Source organism: Lathyrus oleraceus, chromosome 6 (genome assembly GCF_024323335.1).
Source record: "Lathyrus oleraceus cultivar Zhongwan6 chromosome 6, CAAS_Psat_ZW6_1.0, whole genome shotgun sequence".
Lineage (NCBI taxonomy): Eukaryota > Viridiplantae > Streptophyta > Magnoliopsida > Fabales > Fabaceae > Lathyrus > Lathyrus oleraceus.
Genome location: NC_066584.1, coordinates 302,166,086 through 302,187,831, shown reverse-complemented (window position 1 = coordinate 302,187,831; position 21,746 = coordinate 302,166,086). Strand labels below are relative to the sequence as shown.

The 21,746-nt window shown below is 34.4% G+C and overlaps 1 protein-coding gene across 1 annotated transcript; it reads left to right on the top strand.

Annotated features, from left to right (window-relative positions):
- Positions 1-15,326: 15,326 nt before the first annotated feature.
- Positions 15,327-16,468, top strand: LOC127096733 (uncharacterized). Its single transcript, XM_051035283.1, has one exon. It carries the CDS (start codon positions 15,800-15,802, stop codon positions 16,172-16,174), a length of 375 nt encoding a protein of 124 aa, XP_050891240.1. The 5' UTR covers positions 15,327-15,799; the 3' UTR covers positions 16,175-16,468.
- Positions 16,469-21,746: the final 5,278 nt, after the last annotated feature.

The following is a 21,746-nucleotide window of genomic DNA, read 5'->3' as shown; positions in this document are numbered from 1 at the left end:
GCTCAACATCTTAAAAAATATAGATAACCTCACTTATGATCTTAAGATCTCCAAAGTTACAATTATGGTAACAAAATATATGTTGTTATAGTCAATCTTATTTTGAAAATTATAACATCTTGGATAAGATATTCCTGAGCTTAACATATGAAGAAAAAAAACGGTTAAGACAAATATAAAGGATTATAAATCGATATTATTTTGACTAAGTCTAACGTCTCTCAAAAACTTACTTATGTAGCATATCTTTTTAAGCTTAATATTTCAAACATTCACTACGCCAAAAACTGGAATAGACAGCGCACCTTAGAGGGCGCTTTATTATAAAAGCGCACTCTAAAGTGAAGAGAAAAAATAAGGAGCGAACAACTGGAATAGACAGCGCACTTTAGAGGGCGCTTTTGTGAAAGCGCCCTATAGGGTACCCTTAGAGGGCGCTTTTAAAAAAGCGATCTCTAAGTCCATGTACATTTTCAGTTTATAAGGCGCTTTTGGAAAGCCTTAGAGAGCGCTTTTAGAAGCGCCCTCTTAGGCCCCCTTTAGAGGGCGCTTTTTTTACACAAGCGCCCTCTAAGGTCCCCTTTAGTAAACATTAAAATTATAACATATACTGCATGTCTCTTTATTTTCCCTCGCTATATGCTATTTCGTTTACGTAACTGGGTTTTCTCTCTACTGCAATTACTCTCTACTGCGATTACTCTCGTCCTCCGTTCGTTCTCCCTCCCTCACCGTCGTCGTCGCCGTCGCCTTTTTCTGCTGCTGCGTTCACGTTCACTGAGTTATCTGCGTCCACCGTCGCTGTTCACTTTCTTCTCCATCGTTACCGTCACCTTGAAGGTATTTCTCTCAATAGTTTGTATTTTCAGGTGTTTGATTAGGGCATTTTCTAAACTGAGTTTTACATTTTGTGCATTATGTTGATTAATGTTGTTTAGGGCAAACGAGCACTATATGGTGTTCATGAGCACCTTGTTGAAAATTATTTTTTGTTATTTTTTTGTGTATTTGATCACTGAATGTTGTATGTTGTATGGTTATGTAAGGTTTTTTATTTCTGATTGAAAACTGATGTCATTTGGAGTGTGTTTGAGCTTGTGCTTGGAAGTTTGATGATTATGGATGCAAGTTTGTTCATGTTCCAAACACCATAAGTTTGCATTGGTCTTTTGTATGCAGTAGGTGTGTGTGAGTTTGTATTCAATAATGATGAAAAAAAGAGAGAGTTTAGATTGTTGTAACATGAGAGAAATGGAAGGTATATGAATGTGTTTTTTGTGTAGCTTCACGAATATGGTCATTGTCTTACTTGGGTCTTATTGAATCATTTCTATATTACAGATAAAATGGCTAGTAACCAAGACGATACCCATGACGCGAGTGGATCATGTAACGATGTTGAAAATGAAATCAAACGAGGATTGACTGTTATGAAGTCAATCATTCGTGCAAGAGACAAGGGTGAAAAATTCGAAGTACATTGGAGTGCTGAAGACCAACTAATTGAGCCTAACGGTTCAATGTTGGCAAGTTACATTGGTTTCCTTGTTCGACAACATATTCCGATTACATGTGATAATTGGAGAAGTCCGGAATTGAAGGTTGGCAAAGAAAAAATATGGTCCGAGATACAGGTACTTACCATATATTGTTATATGTTTTTTTTGTTGACTATTTGTTGACCATATATTGTTATAATATTACTTATAATAACACACTCCATGTGTATGTTTTTTAGAGATCCTTTCACATCGATGAAAGCCGGCAAAAATATTGTATTCAATTGGCCGGAAAAAGACTCTGAGGATTTCGATCCTTTTTGTCCAACAAATTTCTCAAGGATGAGGAAGGAAAATTTGTTGAAGCAGAACGGCCAATGAAGTATGCGGAGATTATTTCAGCCGAAGAATGGGATAACTTTGTCGCCAAACGAAGAAACGAAAAATTCCATGTAATGTCTATTAATTATGGTATTATACAATTGTTAAGTTACTTGGTTCTGATATGCCTTAAACTTTTTTATCCAGGAAATAAGCGACAAAAATCGGAAAAGGGCATCAAAACCCGCGTATCCGTATAAAAAAGGGCGTACGGGATATGCACGGTTACAACAAAGAATTGTGAGTATATTCAAATGCTATGAGCTTATACATTGTCACAATATGTTATAATTGATGATCTTATAATCTGATTCAATGTGTAGCTAGCCGAGGAGAAAAGTGACGCAACATCTCTTTCGGAGCACGTATTGTGGAAGGCTGCTCGGGTTGGGAAGGATGGGGCTGTCGTTGAAGCGGTTCAAAATGTTTATGACGAATGTGTAAGTATATATAACATTATTTCTTTAATTATATCGAAAATTTTGTTAGACATATAATTCATTTTTAATCTCCTCTAATAATATTTCAAGAGACTTTATCCCAAACCTTACCTTCAACCGAGGTCCAGGATTGCAGGAGCCTACTTAGTCGAGTACTAAATGTTCCTGAGTATTCCGGTCGTGTGAGGGGTAAGGGTTTTGGTGTGACTCCGTCGTCATTTTATAAAAAACCAAAAACGAAAAATCCTACCAACAAAGAGGTGATGGAGACCTTGGCGGAGTTAAGGGCACAAGTACTCGAACTGCAAAAGGAGAATGCAAGGTATAGAGAGGAAAGACGCGGTTCCGAGGCAAAAGATACTAGTGACCGAGCTAGTATCAATTGTCAACCAAAATTTCCCGAGGTAATTATATATGTTATTATGAAATTAAAATAGCACTTTTTTACTTGACACATATACACGTTAACAATAACATATTTATTATTGGTTTAGGGCATTACACCTTGTTAGCTGTATCTATCGTCACCAACTTATCGCATAGTTGGCAAGGGAAAAGTGCACAACACTTCGGGTGAATTACTTCACCATAATCCCCTCCCGGTGGGATATATGAAAGTTTCGATTGACCTTGTATTAGATACGGACGCGCTTCTACCATTACCTGACGTTGTTTCAGAGACAACGTTGATGCGAGATGCAGTCGGATCCTTTGTTGGATGGCCGTCAGATCTAATTTTCCCAGATGCCGAGGTATATATGTTCTAAATGATTATGAATATTTAGTATTCACATTTCAATTCAGCTACAATTATGATATTTAATCAATCCTTATTACATGGTAATGTTAGACTCCTACAAGACCCACACATAAAGCTGGTAAAGGGATTTCAAGACGAATCGAGTCGGTTGCATCTCAAAAAGAGGTACAAATATATATACCCATTGAATTATATACGCAACGATTCTGTTGCATCACAAAAAGTCATGATTTAATTTATATGAATTTTTAGGTTCCCGGTCGAATGTTGAAAAAAGCTGGTAAGGATATTCCAACGAAGTCCGGGACAAAAACAAATCCTAAATCTCAAAAAGAGGTACAAATATATATACCCATTGAATTATATACACAACGATTCTGTTGCATCACAAAAAGTCATGATTTAATTTATATGAATTTTTAGGTTCCCGGTCGAATGTTGAAAAAAGCTAGTAAGGATATTCCAACGAAGTCCGGGACAAAAACAAATCCTAAATCTCAAAAAGAAGTACAAATATATATATACCCATTGAATTATATACACAACGATTCTGTTGCATCACAAAAAGTCATGATTTAATTTATATGAATTTTTAGGTTCCCGGTCGAATGTTGAAAAAAGCTGGTAAGGATATTCCAACGAAGTCCGGGACAAAAACAAATCCTAAATCTCAAAAAGAGGTACAAATATATATACCCATTGAATTATATACACAACGATTCTGTTGCATCACAAAAAGTCATGATTTAATTTATATTTTTAGGTTCCCGGTCAAATGTTGGACAAAGCTAGTAAGGAAATTCCAACGACGTCCGGGACAAAATCTCAAATTATGATGCGTCTTGAAAAAATGGTGGAAGAGTCAGATATTATGCACGGCGCCATCCGTAGTGTCGATATGGATGAACGTGTTTTCGGAATTGCTCATTCCGAATTAATTGCAAAGGAGGACATGCAACAACTTTTTGAACACGAAGAATTGGGCATCGCTGTCATTCATACATACATATGGTACTCCGATCAATCTATTATTTACTTAGTTGAACAATTTATTTACACATTTCAATGAGTAGTCTAATGTTTATTATGTTTCTATTTAAGGTATATGTATGACACATTGATGCGGGGAACTGAATTGTGTAACCGATTCAATTTTATTGCTGCTTCCCGTATCAACACAACGTTTATAACGAAAAATCCAACATCCGTAATGAATGAACTAGTCGATAGATTCATGGTGGCCGGCGATAATACTACACCCAGTTTGTATTTTTTACCATTTAATTCTAGCAACGGGTTAGATTTTCTTTCTAATGGTTTCATTCTAATCTATGTATATCTTTTACGTAGAAAATTTTCATGCATCTAAATTTTTGTTTTATTTTACAGTGGTCACTGGGTGTTGGTTGCTATGGATCTTTCGAGACTAATGGTGTATTATCTCGATTCGTTACCGGGTGATTGGAGTAAATATCCGAGTATGAAGATGACGGTTGACGCGTAAGTGAAATTCCCCTAAATATTCGTGTGTATTTGTATATTTAATTATGTCTGTCAGATTGATCTCAATATACGTTTTTATTTTGTTAGAGCAATACTAAAATTTAGATCGAAAAAGAATTATCGTAATAGGAAGGACATTACCTGGGTCAGAGTTTAGGTATATATTAAATTTCTTTTTTTTGCTTATAATAGTGTTTGTAAGAAATTAACTATATATATATATATATATATATATATATATATATATATATATATATATATATATATATATATATATATATATATATATATATATATATATTGTTTGTTTTTCTGTGTAGTGTCCTCAGCAAAACAATTCGATCGATTGCGGATTTTTTGTATTGAGATTTATGAGAGATATCATTGCGTTGAATCGTATAGACATCCCAAAAATGGTATAGAATAATAACTTAGGGTTTATTTTAATATTATCGGATATTTCATCTAATTTGTTACTAAATCATGAATATGTTTTATTCTCTTAATTGTAGTACTTTGACGAATACAAATCTTACTCAAGAGCTCATTTGGATGAAATGAAGGATGAATTGTGTCAATTCATTATTGATCATAGAATCATATAGGTTGTAGTTGTTGTACATATATGTATGGAATGTTGTTGTACATGCATGAATATCAATATATTAATGTTGTATATATGGAGGATTAATGTTGTATATAAATGGATTCATGTTGTATATATCAATGGATTAATGGTGTATAACATTGGATTAAAGGATGAAATCAATATGAATTTTACACTTTTGCAGCATGCGAACAGGTTCCCAATTAAATACCCACTGTTTTTCAAATAATTTTTTTTAAAATAACTAACACTTTAGAGGACGCTTTCTGTAGGAAGCACCCTCTAAACACTTTACATTGACAACTTTAGAGGGCGCTTTGTCCAGAAAGCGCCCTCTAAGGTGGCCCTTTATGGACCACTCCAGAGGGCGCTTTTTTCTGAAAGTGCACTATAATGTGGCCTTTAAAGGGCCACTTTAGAGAGCGCTTTCTCCAGGAAAACAAAGCGCTGTCTTTACCTATGCCAGCGTTACTTTAGAGGGCGCTTAAAAGCGCTGTTATAGGCCAAAATAAGCGTCCTCTTTTCCCTTATTTGGCGTAGTGATTTTAGTTATGAAAAATAAAATAAAATTTCAACTACCCTTATTTGAATATATACACGTCAAACTCATTCTGATGAGCCTAGCATTCTCTAAGAATGTTTGATAAACTTGTGTTTTGAATTTAATGTCTCAAAAAATCAATTTAGATGAACACGGTATAAAAACACACTTATTTGAATTATTAAATTATTACTATAAATATGTCATATACATTATATTTATTTTAAGGATTTATGTTTATCAAACTTAGGAAAGAGGAGTATTTGAATTTTTTTTAACAATAATTTGGCGGAAAAATCCTTCAATCTTATGGCTCTCCGTAAAATAGGGAAATTAATGTTTTAAGCCCTATACCTCTAGTTGATCCTCCATACTCGACCCTATTTTAGAAAAGTCAATGACAAAGTATGTTAAACGTGAGGAGTATGCCCGTTTTTCCATCCCAAATTAAAAGGAAACATTTAGAAATTGACGAACAAAAAAATTTCATTTTTTTTTGTAAAGGGAACATAAATTGTTATTAGTTTTTAAAATTTGTTAATTTATAAATATCAACAACTTGTTTATATTAGTAAATTATGAGAAAATACAAAGAGATGTTGTTATCATATATTGAATCCTAAAACAGCAATTCACCCAATTTAACCAAACTAGAAAATATGTTGAGGTACTCAAACTATAATTATTTATTTTCATACAAATTGAGAAGATTATATTAGAGTAAGGACAAACTCAATATTATTATTAATCATAATTAATTACCATTTATTATTAATTACTAAACATTATTAGCTACTAACTTTCGATTAAACCAATTTTACAATTTTTACGAATTGAGAAGATTATATTAGAGTAAGGACAAACTTAATATTATTATCAATCATAACTAATACCATTTATTATTAATTGCTAAACATTATTAGGTACTAACTTCCAATTAAACCAATTTTACAATTATTTTTAATTGATTTCATTTCATTAATCATTTATCTGACTCGTGATAATCGAGTTTCCTATGACCTAGACATTTTTATGAGTCTGACTTCAATTAAATGATTTTCTATATCTTATTAATAATTTTTTAACTATAATTTTATAAATACTTCAATTAAGGGATTATTAATGTCAATTAAAATATTAATTCTTTTTTAAATCAACACTTAACCTAAATATGAGTTTTCTTCATTGATCGATTTCTTTAAATCCACTAAACAATTAATCTAACATCTTTCTTAACAAATTGATTTTTCTTACCTTGATTAATTAATCTTCATATGTTTATCAAATTTAGTTCAATAATTAATTTTTTTATATGCATTATCAATTTTCATTTTAAGAACATAAACGAAGATTATAGAATTTCACATAATCAACAGCAAATAAAATGTATCAATATCATCTTTTAGTACATAATTCACATGTCACAAACATAAACATAAAACAACAATCCCATCAAAACAACACATTAACACATATTTCAAAAATATCCATATTATGCAAGATTATTAGATATCCTTAAAAAAATCATCGTTTGATCATGTAACATTTAGCATATTCTTATGCAATATCTAACATATTTATGTTTATGATCATAAAAGATAAATATTTAATGGGTTATGATTGTGAGTCATTATAAAGTATATTTTTTTAATTTAGTTTTACATTAATCATTCTTACAAATACAATAGTAAATTTTTGAAGGAAAACAAAATCATTTAGTACAGTCTAATATTAATTGATTGACTTCTTACACCAATAGATCTATGTTTATAAAAATTATTTATGATTCAGTTTCAATTATCCTATATTGATGTTTAAACATCCAAACATCTAAGAAATAACACAATTGGAAAAAAAAAACTTCAAAGAAATACTAAAAAAACTCTTGGTGTTACACACACCTCTTAAAAAAGAAATTATGTCTTTGAAATTCAACTATATAACGGTAAATATCTACAAATATGAAATATTTATTTCCTCGTTCCAACATATCATTTTCATACCATTTTCATATGATGGTCCTCTCCAAATAACATTCATTAGGGGGACATTCTTTCTTTTCTACTCATTATTATGACTTTCTATCCTCTTAGGCAAAGCTTCAAATGTCAAATTATCCTTCTATTAGATTGTGTCTAGTTGTACTATATGACTAGGTTTATATGTATCTCCCAAGTTACGACATGTGAAACACATTCAGCAAGTTCTTCAAGAATAGAGATAACACAACTTAGTACGCTATATCTATGACTTCTTGAAGACTTTCTAAAATCAAAACGTGAATAATGTAATCGACACAATACTCTATATAATATGATGATTTTGTTGATATACAATCAACTAATCTCTCAAACAAATACTTCATATTCATCATGGTAAAATTTGTTTATTTGTCAACCAATCAATAACAATCCAAATAATATCACATCATAATAAACTCTTTAATAATTCAGATACAAAACCTATAGCAATATTATCCCCAATCCCCTTCGGACATATTATTTTCAATGATTGTAACATTGTCGAAGGTATATATATGAAATGATTTATATTCCAATACACGCATATTTCTATATTTTCTTTGACAGTATATCCATTTAAAATTATTAGGACTATATCATTTTCTAAGTTTACTATATTTAGAAGACTCATGAAAATTCTTTTAAAATATCTATAAATCTTCATAAAAATTGTTTCCATATATCACATGTGACTTACTATAATTTGATTGATATAGTAACTTGATATAGTCTAATTCTTCACTTTTTTTCTTACCTAATATCTTTTGTCTTGTAACTATAATCAACGTGCAACAATTACTTTGATATTAACACAAACTTTTGACTTATATTTTTTTAAGTGAGTCATTTTTCTATAACATTCGTTTTACTCTTTTTATAAAATCTTTTATATGTTTTATGGCGTAATATTATTATATTTTATAATTGATTCTGAATAATAAAAAATACTTGCAATTAAAAAAAATTGGATTGAAACAATTCGATTATTAATTTGACGTTATCGTTGAGCTCTAAATTCACAAATTTGATGGTTCAACTATTATTTTTTATTGAAATGTTTTTAGGTGAGTTAGGTTCCAAATGCTCACCAAGGTCTAGGAAGACCTAAATGCTATGTTTGCTAATTTAGAGGGAGGAAGGGAAGAACTTCGGAAAGAAAAAAAACAGTAACCATGAAGCAAAAGGAATTGAGAGATTTAGGAGAAGAGAGTTTTAAAGGATTTTATTTTATTTGTAATATGAAAAACCTCCTATTAAAGAATTCAAAAATTGTATAAGGGAAGACTCAAAAAGTACTTACAACTATACTTTTATATTATTCTAAAAAAAAAAATCTTTTCTAATTGAACCAACCTTAAAATTGAAAATTCTTGATGATTCATATTTGTTCTGATTTGAAACAAAAAATATGAAGTGTTACGGAAGCTGCGGCAAAGGTGAGCTTTCAGCGTGATAGAGTGGGAGGGGGTGTACCTGCAAGATTAACACCATAACGCTCAATTTAATATGTGAATAATGAGAGAGTATTCAAATTGTGTTTGAAACTTGTTACCTAAAATGACGTCATTCTGTATATATAGGGCAGAAGAATAATTGTCTTGCTATCTTCCAGACGTGAAAAGCGGAAGATCATTGGATATGCTTAGGGTCTAGATCTCTTGTATATGGGTACATGATATTATAGTGGTCAGGAGAGTATTATGAAATCCTTGAAGTGATTGGCTGATATGTTAACAATCGAGGTACTCCGTTTTAGGGTGACAAGACCAACAAAGACGTGGCCGAAATGAAAGAGATATATCCGACCCTGAACATTTTTCCCTCAAGCACTCATTCTTGGTCAGGGTACCCCAGGCTCGACCGAGAGGATGGGAGTTGGTCCTATTAGTTCCGACGGTATGGATTTTTGAAGGCTTTCTCGAATTACCACCTTTCAAGGACTGGTTCTTTTTTGTTATCATCCTTCACTCTCGGGCTCATCTAACTATATATGAGATTGAGTATGGAGTGAAAGGTAGGTGTAAACCTCTATTTCCTCACTATTGGTCGGAAAAACACTTTCTCCTAGGGATTGACTCTTATGTTTATAAAGAAAGTGAATTTTATGTAGACGATTCTTTTCAAAAGAAGAAGCTGGTGGACTTTGTTGGCCGCTTGGATTATATTAGGGGTGTATCCCCTTTGGATGAAGATGGAAAAAAACTTTTGAAACGTCTCATAGAAGTCTCCCTGTTGGTGGGGTCTAGTTCTCGTGAGGGTTGTTGGGTTGTCCTTGGTAAACTTAAAATTTCCTCTATTCTTTATTGTTAATTCAACCCTTCTTGGTGTCTGTGTCGGGATAACGATTGTTTTTATATGCAAATATAATAGAGGACGGGGTAAGGATTTGTGTCTTAAAGCGAGGAATACAACTAATTAGTATCGCCACGAGCCTTCCCATTTTCATCGGACCTCTTCGGAATGTTGCTCTCGTGTCTGCTCCTATGGGCTTACATGTGGATGTTAGTTTCCAGGTCGATCATTCTCGTGATCGTCATGATTCAGTCTTTGAAGATGATTGAGCATTTTTTTCCAATATTTCTATGAAGGCCCTAAGAGAGTATTCACCATCCTGGCCCGTTCTGATAGGAATACTTTTGTCACTTTATCTCTAGCTAGATTCGCCCGCTGGGAAGCTCTTTGGACACACCAGGAACATGAAGAAAAGAGCCAACTTGAGAGGAGCGTGAACAGTTTAACTTCCCAACGGGATACCTATTTAAGAGAATTACGAAAAGTCCACGCCTCTCTTCAAGAGGTACATAAAATCTTAGCTCCGTTCAATCTTTCCAGCACTACGGGTAGTCAGGTGATGTATCTATAGAAAATGTTGGAGAAGAGGACTCGGGTTCTCGATTCTACCTAGAAGAAGTTGGAGTTATTGCGCAATCAAAATGCTTCTCTAGCCCAAAAATTAAGGAATGTGCTTTTGTAAATATTGGGGCGATTCTAGAGTCTTTCGAGAATGCTCAACAACAAGTGGAACATTTCCATCAGCTGCTGATTATTTCAACGGAGCAAGTCCGACCGGGCCAAATTCTGAAAGACGGTAGCGTTGTCTCTATCCATGACTAGGATCCCTACATTTTTTTGTATGCTCTTATAGAGTGTCTGTAATTGTAATTTATTCTCGCTGCTAGTGACGATTTTCCTTATTCATGTTTAAAGTACATTTATTCTACTGCTGATATAATTCTTCCCCGTGGCATCGTGGTTTATTTATATACTTGCATTTTATGAAGGCTTTCGTTTGACATAAAATTTGTCAGATGAGGAATATTAAAATGTAAATGTCCTTGAGTTAATACCAATTTTCCTGGGTAAATGGAGTTAAAATTCTGCCGCATTTTTCATCCCAAATCATAAACAATGTTTGTTCAAATTGTTACCTTTTTCCCGCTAGTTTTATATCGTGCTCATTTAACCACAACTTTCTATCTTGTTAAATATGGGAAGTGTCGAGGGTTCAATTTTGAGCTTTTAAATCTTTCGTGAAGTTGGGTTCAGTTTACTTACTTATGAGTATGCCACGTGAATATGTACATATTTTATTCACGAGATATTGGTCCAGTTAACTGCGGTCATGCTTCGATCTTGCATTCACAATAAAAAAAGGCATGGAACCGGATAGATGTGGTCATGCTTTGAACTGTGCTCCATATCATAAAGGAACATTCCCGGTCAAGGGTAGATGATCCTTTTCCCTTCTCCCAAGGTAAAGCTCAGATTGAGGTGGACATTCCAAGCTCCACCACTCTCGCCCTTGGATTAGCTAGATCCGAAGGGGAGTGCGCCAGCTACGCATAAATGTGTGTATGACTTTGGTAGTGGGTATTTGAATGATGTATTTGAACGTTCAAGGTGTTTCGCATAACATTCATGGGGGAATTGGTTATTATAGTCAAACGTACAAAGAGTCTTTGACAACTCCCTTGAATTCTGGAGGTGTGCAAGACGCTGTTGGGAATTGATTATTGTAGTCGGATGTGAAAAAATGTCTCTGATAGTAGCCATGAACTTCGAAGGCACTTTTAGCGCTTAAGGGGTTGATTTCTTTAGTCAGACATGTAAAACGTCTCTGACAGCACCCCTAGACTTCAATGGCATGTTCAACACTTAAGGGGTTGATTGCTTTAGTCAGACGTAAAAGCATATCCGACGACACCCCTTAACTTCAAAGGCGAATTCATTGTTGATAGGGTTAATTGATTTATTCAGACGTACAAAGCATCTTAGACGAGATCCCTGAACTCTTTAGGTTGAGCATAAGCTGCGTTGGTTGCACCCCGGTTTCATCATTACTTAAAGTAATCACAAAGGAACAAACACTTCAGACTTTAAGTGACTTTGTTTATAACGAAGAATTACATGTCCATACTACATGCCATTTTTATCGTACGTATACGAATATGAGCGTAATAGAAATAACAAAATGAAATATAACCAAACGGGTATTTCACTACTTTTTATTTTATTTTTTATGAAGGTATTTTCTTCACTCAACCATGTTTGAGAGTGTGAATATCCAGACTTTGGAGTTTCCTTATGACAGAGGTCATGTTGATATCCATAATTTTGATTTCTCCTTGATCCCATTGAAGTGCGTCATGTATCTTTTTGGCTGATTCGAGATCAGCGCGTAAGACAGTTGGCTCCTCGTGAAGGTTGTGGTATTTGAGCTTTAGGTGCACATGTGAGGCTATTGCATCCAACGTCGCAGTGAAGGGTCTAACTAAGATGCAATTGTAATGCCTCTTGCATGTGATGACTAAAAATGGGTGTTAATAGAGCGGATGTCTTTGTCCTCCCCCACGGATACCATTAACTCCATATATACCTAGGAACGAGTAGCCATCCCATTAAATGCTTGTAAATCTGAGTCGTCGTATGGTATTAGGTTTCTTCGCTCTAAGCCCATTTTTTTCAAATAGGGACGAATAAAGGATATCACATGAACTTCCTCCATCTATTAGAATTCTTGTGACGTCAAATTTTCCTACAACTGTTGTAATTACCAAAGGAAATAACTCATTTGAGATGCCCCCGACCTTTTTCGATTCTCGGAAACCCAACATGGGTCGGTTGTGAATTCTGGACGACGAGTTACCACCATTCATGTAGACGACCATCATCTCAGATATTTTCCTCTTGATTGTCCCTGCAGAATGGATGTTCATACGAGGTGCTCCGCTAGTGATGGGGTGATATATGTGTGCTTGCCCTTGCTAGTCTCTCCCTTCTCGCCACTAGGGCATGATTCAGAAACTTTTGCAGGAGACTTGGTCTTTGGAGATTCTTCTCGGTCCTGCTTACCACCTTTGACACATTCGGACAACCGGACCCTTTAGATCAATGCCTCAATGGCATCTTTGAGTTGTACACAATCGTCAGTGTTATGGCCATGTCCCCTATGAAATCGATAGTACTTTGACTTATTTGTCCAAGAAGTCTCATGAACGGGATTACGGTGTCAAATTCCTACTTTCTTGAACCCATATTAGCGCACTCCCAGTAGAATTTCCCTAGGGAAGTGTTGAAAGGTGTGTACTTTTCATATCGGCCATACATTCCTTTATCAACATCTTCCCTTCGCCTACAGGATTATTTCCCCGTCGGGCGTTTAAATTTTTCATTAGTAGCAAAGGTTGGATTATCATAGTGGGTGTTTAGTTTCTCTTCCAAGGTGATGTACGATTGATCTAAGTTTAACATCTCTTGAGTATTTTTCACCTTTTTCTTTCCCAGCTTCGTGCGGAAGGGTTGATCACGTAGGAGGCCATTTTCGAAGATCCAACGTTGAAGAGCTCTTTGGTTCCTTCTACTTCTATTGAGACTTGAGTGAATCAATCAATGTACAACCATAAACTCTCCCTTGATCCTTGCATGATGCTTCTCAAGGAGGATATAGTAAATGGTTGTCTTTTTCGGGCAGTGAAATATGCGGTAAGCCGATAGTGAAATCCTATCCATGACTAGATGCAACTGTAACGAAGACCATTGAACCACAATCTAGCCGTACCGACTAGCATCAATGTTAATGATTTGTATTTGGACGCTTCGTCAGCACCATAATAGTTGAGTTTGATGATGAGTTGCATGTTTTTATCGAGATCTCCTTTTCCATCGTATTCTCCCAATTTGGGAAGCTTATGCATTAATTTAGGGATTTTGCTTTCCAGGATCTGGGAACATAAAAGATGCTTAGGTTGCATCTGAACTAATTGATAATTAGCCTGATCCAGGGATTGAGCGTAGCTACCTCGGTCTCCACCCGGACTCCTGGGAGGAGAATTATGTTTTCCACCCTTGGATCGCTCTTCGACTTATAGACTTTGTCATCTCGTTGTAGACGACTCCAGTCGTGTGGAGAGATTTCTCTTAGGTAGGACTTCTTGCACTGAAATCGCCAAAGGATGAGCATTGTGAAGGCTTTCTTCTAGACAAACATACCTTTCTTCTACTGCTTTCGAGTTTTGATGTTGCATAATATTGTAAATATCATTGATCAACTTGTTTGTACCTTGAGAGCCAAGATTCTCCTCGAGAATTCCGGAATAGCGTGAGATCTCAGGTAGCTCCATAGAAAGCCGAGTCGGAACTCTGAGAGGTGGCGTTTGGGTTGTTCTTGCTCTCGATGGAGAAAGGATGTGATCTAGTTGTAGAAGAGCATTAAGACCGGGTTTATTTTGAATCGAGGGGAAGTTGTGTTCCGTAGACTAGAAGTTGCTAATGCTACACCTGAAGTAGCTAGAGCTACTTTGATATTCTAGTGGTCAGGAGAAGATTTCAGAAGTCATAGGAGCGATTGGTTGATATGTTCATAACCGAAATATTCTATTTCAGGGTGACCAAACCAACGAAAATGTGGTCGAATTAAGGAAGATATATCTGGCCAGAACAATATCAATAATATAACACTAAATAATGTATAATGATTGGTAATTGGTATAATAATTTTTGGAATGTGTTTTCTTAACTTCCTTTATTATATGTAACACTCAGTAATATATAATGATTGATAATTGGTATAATAATTTTTGAAATGTGTTTTTTTAACTTCCTTTATTATATGTAATCAAATATATAATTTTTAAATATTCATTTTATTCAATTTTAAATATATTTTAATTAAAAAAAATTTGACCACCAATCCATATATATATATACATATATATATATATAATATATATATATATATTATATATATATATATATAATATATATATATATATATAATTTTAAAATTTTATATTTAATATTTGATTAAAGTGTATTAATAACTAATAGTATTAGTTTGATAAGATCACAATGCTATTTATTTTTTTTGTCTTCTTTGCTTAAATGTATAAAATATTAAATTGATATTTATTCTAAAACAGAGGAAATAACTTGTAATTAATTGTTAAAATTTGAGTCAAAAATATTATTTGGTAAAATTAAAAGAAACAGTAGTTCTCGAAGAAAAAAAACAGTGAATACAACCCGAAATGTCATAATAGTTATATTCCAAACACTTAGGGACAATCACGTAAATAGAACTCACCACATAAATATATCATGCCTCCCATTTTATTCTCCCACATTATTCCTTTCCCCTCTCTCTTTTCATTCCAATTTCTCATCCCTCTAATCTTTTTCCCCAAATCATCACAGTTTCTCTTCTCTCTCTGAACCCTATAATCCTCTCTATCTATCTCCGCCGCACGCGGTGGTGTCTTTCCCTCTTTTTCAGATTCGCCGCCTCCCTGATCCACCTCTTTCTTTACCCTATCAACCACAACCCCTAACCACATCTACCTTTTTAATTTTCTCTAGTTCATTTTTAATTATTATTCCTATTATTTATTTTTGATTTCCGTTGTCGCTTTCGTTATCTTCAACAGTTGTTTTTCTTATTTATTTTTATGTCCTAACCCATCTCTTGTGGACCCGGTTTTTGAATTTCATTCCTCGGATTCACTACTTTACTATTTTACCCTTCTTAACCAAGAAAAAACTACTTCGACCCATGATGATGAGTCAGAGTCAGAGTCCCCATTCACGTAGGATGTTGCCACCTGGCAACACGAGAAAGCGCAAACACAATGAAGCCGATAAGCCGGATAAGCCGATAGGTTCTAACAAGCTTCTAGCCGGTTATCTTGCTCACGAATTCTTGACGAAAGGGACTCTACTTGGACAGAAGTTTGATCCTAAGTTAACCCGAGCCGGTATTTATCCCGACTCCCGGGTTGGCTCAGGTGAGTACTCGCGAGCCGAAGGTTCAGATGTGAGAAAGGAGCATGAGAGTTACGGTGAGGTAGCAAGCATAATGAAGATGGATGGGACCCACATAAAGGGAATTGTGAACCCCACACAGCTCTCGCAGTGGATTCATATGTAAGATTTTTGATGACGTGGAATGGACGATGATGTTTTACCGTATTATGCGGTGTTGCACAGGTTAGTTTGGAGTTCGTTGGTTCGTTGCATGGACAAGTATGAATGAATGTTATATAGATTCATCGTCCTCGATGGGTTTTCTTGTTATTGCTAGTACATTTGTTTTTTGTTGTTGTGAAATTATCTCTTAATATGGATGATGGATTTAAGATTATCTAAAGTGCGTGATGAACTTGGTGTTTTATGTTATTGATAGAAATTTGAATACAGTAGCTGAAATGCATGCATTTTGATCCGTCTAAATCAAACTTTATATTTCAATTGCTTATGTGTGTATCAGTATAACATGGTATAACTTTCATACTGGACGTCTTTCATTGTATCAAACGACGACAACAATAATAACATTCATTAGTATATTAAACTTTAACATGTGATACTATTGCTGCTAAAGCTTCTAGAGCGGAAGTAATGAATAATTTGTAGTATTTCATACTCAAAACTGATTACAAATGTGTTTATATAGTAATTGGGTTTTGATAAAAACAAACTTGACTTACTAGAATAGAATCACAAAGTGAAAAGACAGAAAAAGATAACATATCTAAACTAAAACATGATAAGATGGGGAACTGTAGAAATATCAGTGAGTCTAATACCTTCAATCAAGGTGAAGAGTATATATATGTTAGACACTTAGCTAGTGAAGTTTGAATAGATTGACTTGTTATTTTTTAAGGCCTGTTACAACCAATTTTTTTACAAATTATAACGGATTCTGAAATTTTCTTAAGTGGAAGTTAAAAAAGTGTGTATAGTATATTTGATAAAGCAAATATTACACCTTTTAGCTTAATCAGAGAAGGTCCTCGTTCGAACCCAATTCTATACACGTATCATTGTTAAATCCTCTCAAAGAGAGTTTTGTCTTGTTGATCTATTCGACTCAAGAAATTAGTCTTTTGCAATTGCGCACAATGGATATAGGTTTAAAAAAACAAAATATTACAAACTGTTATATAATATATAATTATAATGACAAAAAAAACTCAAAATATATAAGAATTTGCAATTGCCTTCTAAATAGTTTTTTATTTTGATAAGGTTCGATTATGGTTTCATTGTTCACATTATGTTCAACTATTTTTTTTTCATTGTCTATATTATTAAATAGGTTTAATATCTTTTTTAATCTCGTAGATTAACCTTGAGGTTCATTTTGTTCCCTTAGTTTAAAAAAGTTCTTTAATTTAACAAAGGTCTATATTAATACCTTAACTTTTCAAAATGTGTCATATTGTGTCATATTAGTCCTCTTTGTCTAATTAGTTACGGAAAAACTCAAAAATCAATCGTTAAATTCGTCATTAATTATACAAAAAGAACTAATCCGATATATTTTAAAGAGTTAAGAGACCAATATAAACTTGAGTATTAAACATATTAAATACGTCACTTTCTACATTCGTTGATGGAGATAAAAGGAACAGCCGGGAATTGAAAAAAATTGTTGGCTTTAAGTTGACAATAAATAAGCATATAAGTAGTATATGTTGAGGTGAATATAAAAAAGTTCACTAAATTTTCATATTGAAGGGATACTACACTTTAGTTGTGTTTATATATATATATATGAAAATTTTGACTCTTCTGAAATTTTGTGAAAAGATGATGATGCACCATAAGAACCATCACACACACGCCTGCCACCGTCATCGTCTGACTGACTCGGTCTGGGTCGAGTTTGGACTTAGACTTGGATAATCTATTATTTTTTGGGATCCAAAATGATAAAAATTATTTAATATTAATAATTTGTGTGTTGTATATTTGTATGGTGTATATTATTAATTAATTGGTGTAATGTAACTAACAATAATTCTTATTTGTTCGGGTTTGCCTTGCCTTCCATGTCCTTACGTTTTTTTTAATTTTTGGGGTCAGATTTTCGTCTATAAATATAGGCATTCATTTTCTTAACTCTAGATTTCCGCATTCTGAAATCTTTCTCGTCTCTCCCATCTCCGATTCATATAAAAATTTCTTTTCTATTTTTTTAATTTTCGAGTGGCTTCTTCGCGCCATCTACGACGTGTATAAAAATCAGATACTAAGAGTGGTCTGTATACCATACTCGACTGGTCAGTAAAATCAGAGGATGTAATCCTTGATCGGCTATCTACCATGTAAGTAATAATTGTACAATATAGAATTATCTGGAGGCGTCGTGGTTGAGTGGCTACTTTGTACAACTTGTAGCAGTGTCGCAAAACATCTTAAAGAGAAATCTAATTCACGATTCGACCCGATAATTTCTTTAGTGGTAATTTTTTCAAAATCATAAAATAATAATTTTAAGATGTTTCTAACTGCCATGGATATCGAGGAAATTATTGGTACTTCTGCAGCTGCTGTCTCTGACAAACCGTTCAAGTTTGAGGGAATTCACTTCAAACGTTGGCAACAAAAGATGAAATTCTTCTTAACGTTGAAAAAAGCTCTCACATGGTTCTCCATGCATAATAAAAATAAATCTCTCAATGTGAGCTCAAGGCCGAAACCAATTGGGCTCTTTATGTATAATAAAAAAGCTCTTAGTATAAGCTCAAGGCTGGAATCCACTAGGCTCTCCATATAAAATAAAAAAGCTATCAATTTGAGCTCAAGGATAGAACCCACTGAGCTCTCTATGCATAACAAAAAAGCTCTCAATGTGAGTTCAATGCCGTAACGTTTTGGGCTTTCCGTGTAAAATAAAAAAGCTCTTAGTGTGAGCTCAAGGTCGGAACCCACTAGGCTCTCAGTGTACAAAAAGCTCTCAGTGGGAGCTCAAAGCCAGAACCCATTGGGCTATCTGTGTTTCATCGTAAAATACTTCAGAAGGCTTCAACACAAAAGCGTAGGACAATAACTTGTCGGGCTCTCTGTTCAAACTTTCTCACTATAAAAAGACTCCTTGAAACTCGATGATGTTGATGAGCCAATAATAACATGGTGATATCCAAAAAAAGATGTTGTACCTTTATCGGGGATTAAATAATAAAACATAAGCACCCCTTAAAGATAAGTCGAGCTCTAGGAAGCTTCAGACAAAGTCGGAAGAGCCTGCTCTAAAGTAGCAAGGGCGACTCTAAAAGCAAACTCGATCATCAGCTAAGAAGACCCTGAACACACTTTGGAGAGGATAAACCAAGAAACTGTTAGACTATAAGTAGCTTACACCAAGATAGAAAGATCGCTCCATAACATAACAAGGATGGGCGTCGTCATTAGACTAACTCGACTCATAAATATTAAGATCAACTTGGCCAAACTTATCCTGACCTAGATTGATGGAGAATAATAGTTAAAAGATTATGTATATCACATTCTATCACTTAAATAATCTTGCCTCTACGGGTCTCATTAAACATTAAAACATAAGTCTCCCACTAAAGACTAAGAGACATGAGTCAAACATAAGTTGGAATAAAGGCAGGTAAAATATGAACATATCGACACATATCAAAATGTAGTAATCAAACCCGCCATGTTAAGATAACTTTAGAGGGACTAAAAAGCCTATATATCATGGTCTCTCACTTAAACCATCTTGCCCCTACGAGCCTCCTACTTATAGAATTGTATGCATTTTGATCTCTCTCTCTCTCTCTCTCTCTCGTGAAATCAAGGTCGTAAAGTAATGAAATTAGGCGAGATCATGACTTTTCCCCTTAAGCTTATTGCCTCTACGAGCCTCATGCTTGGGAGGGTGTGTACCTCTCGGATAAGTCTAACTGGGTCGGGTTCTTACCAAACCCCAATTTGAGATATCCTGACTTTTCTCTCTTAAGCATTTTACCCCTACGACCTCATGCTTGAGGTACTGTGTACATCTCGGGTAAATCTAATCGGGTCGGGTACTTACTGAAGGAGAATTGCCATCCAAGGCGCAGTGGAATTTAAAATTTCTCCATTTAGTGATCCTTATGAATGGGCATGATCAGTGATAGAATCGTTACCTCTTGTGGCGATCACGAACGTTGAACGATGACAACGCCTCTACTCAGTCCACACGAACAGATTCCTTCAATCTCAGTGCTAGCTGCTACGAATAAAGGCTTTGAGTGAGAGAGAGAGAGAGAGAGGGAAACAAAATTCCAATTAGAGTGACAATGCTTCTATCCAAGGGTTCTATTTATAGAACCACTTGTGTGGGCTTCAAGCTAAAAAACCCACTTAAGTGTATTTTGGCCCATATCTCATAATATGCCAAAATCACTTAAGTATTTGGTACCTTACCATATTTCGTATTCTACTTAAGTACATCGTACGTTACGATGTCCCTTAGTTACTCTATCTCTCATCAATCCGTCCTTTGTGTGTGACCCTGTAGGTTTTCGCCACGTTGGCAATTATATTAAATCACGCATTTAACATGATAAATAGTGAGCGGTATCTAGCAACACATCACTGCTACCCAAGTCACGAAAATGTCATGTGATCTGACAAATCCTTCTGTGATAATAATTATGTGTATAATTACCCTTTTGCCCTTATGTCTATATTGAACACAAGGCATAGACCGTGTCATCCTTGTCCAGTTCAATATTGGGCCCATAGACATTTATCCTGTTACGCAGGATGGGCAAATCCCATCTAGGTCACTCATGTCCCTCAGCATGCTTCGTGGAGTACCCATCAACTGTCTTTATGGTTATCCAGTTACGGACAACGTTGGATCAACAATAAAGCACTTGACTCTATATCTAAGGTCCATAGTGGTTTCAGGTCGAAGAGTGGTATACACCATTATCACCATGAGAATAACTTATGACACTTTGCATAACATTCTATATAGTATTCTCATAGCGGGTCAATCCAGTATAAATATTACTCTTAATATTCATACCTATGTTTAAGACTTGATAACTCTTTATCCATGATCCATGAGATGTGATCATCAGTCTACAAACATAATAGTCTTAATGTTTTAATGTTATCCCACTTCACAATAAAGCTCGACTACGGATACTTTAAGAATAGTGTCCTTATGTTTAATGTGATCTCATGATTAAGTCACACTTGATACATTAAATGGACTAGATATTCTAGGGACTTTATTAAACAAACATAATAAAGAAAAAGCCTTTTATTATTAATAAATAATTCGATACAAGTACCAAAAGTATTGGCCTCTAGGGCTTACACCAACACTTACCAAATCCTGATTTGAGATATTAAGACTTTTTTTCCTTAAACATATTTCCCCTACGAGCCTCATGTTTGAGGGGATGTGTACATCCAGAGTAATTTACTAGGCCGATTCTATACTCGGGTTCTAGAGACACTGTCACCGGTCTCGTAGACAAAGCACTTAAGTTGTGTTAAATTGACATAAGTGGTCGGTATCATAAAAAGAGATAGGGAACTTAATTCCCAATATATAATTTTATACATATAAAGGAAGATATGTCGTAATGGCCAATAAATAGATCTTATAGACACAAATCATACCAAAAATACTATATAAACTAGCAATCATTTGACAGATAAGACATGCAATTCATACACAAGTTTTCCTTAGAACGTCC

Excerpts from the sequence above, each read along its gene's own strand:
- LOC127096733 (XM_051035283.1), top strand. The coding sequence starts at position 15,800 with ATGATGATGAGTCAGAGTCAGAGTCCCCATTCACGTAGGATGTTGCCA.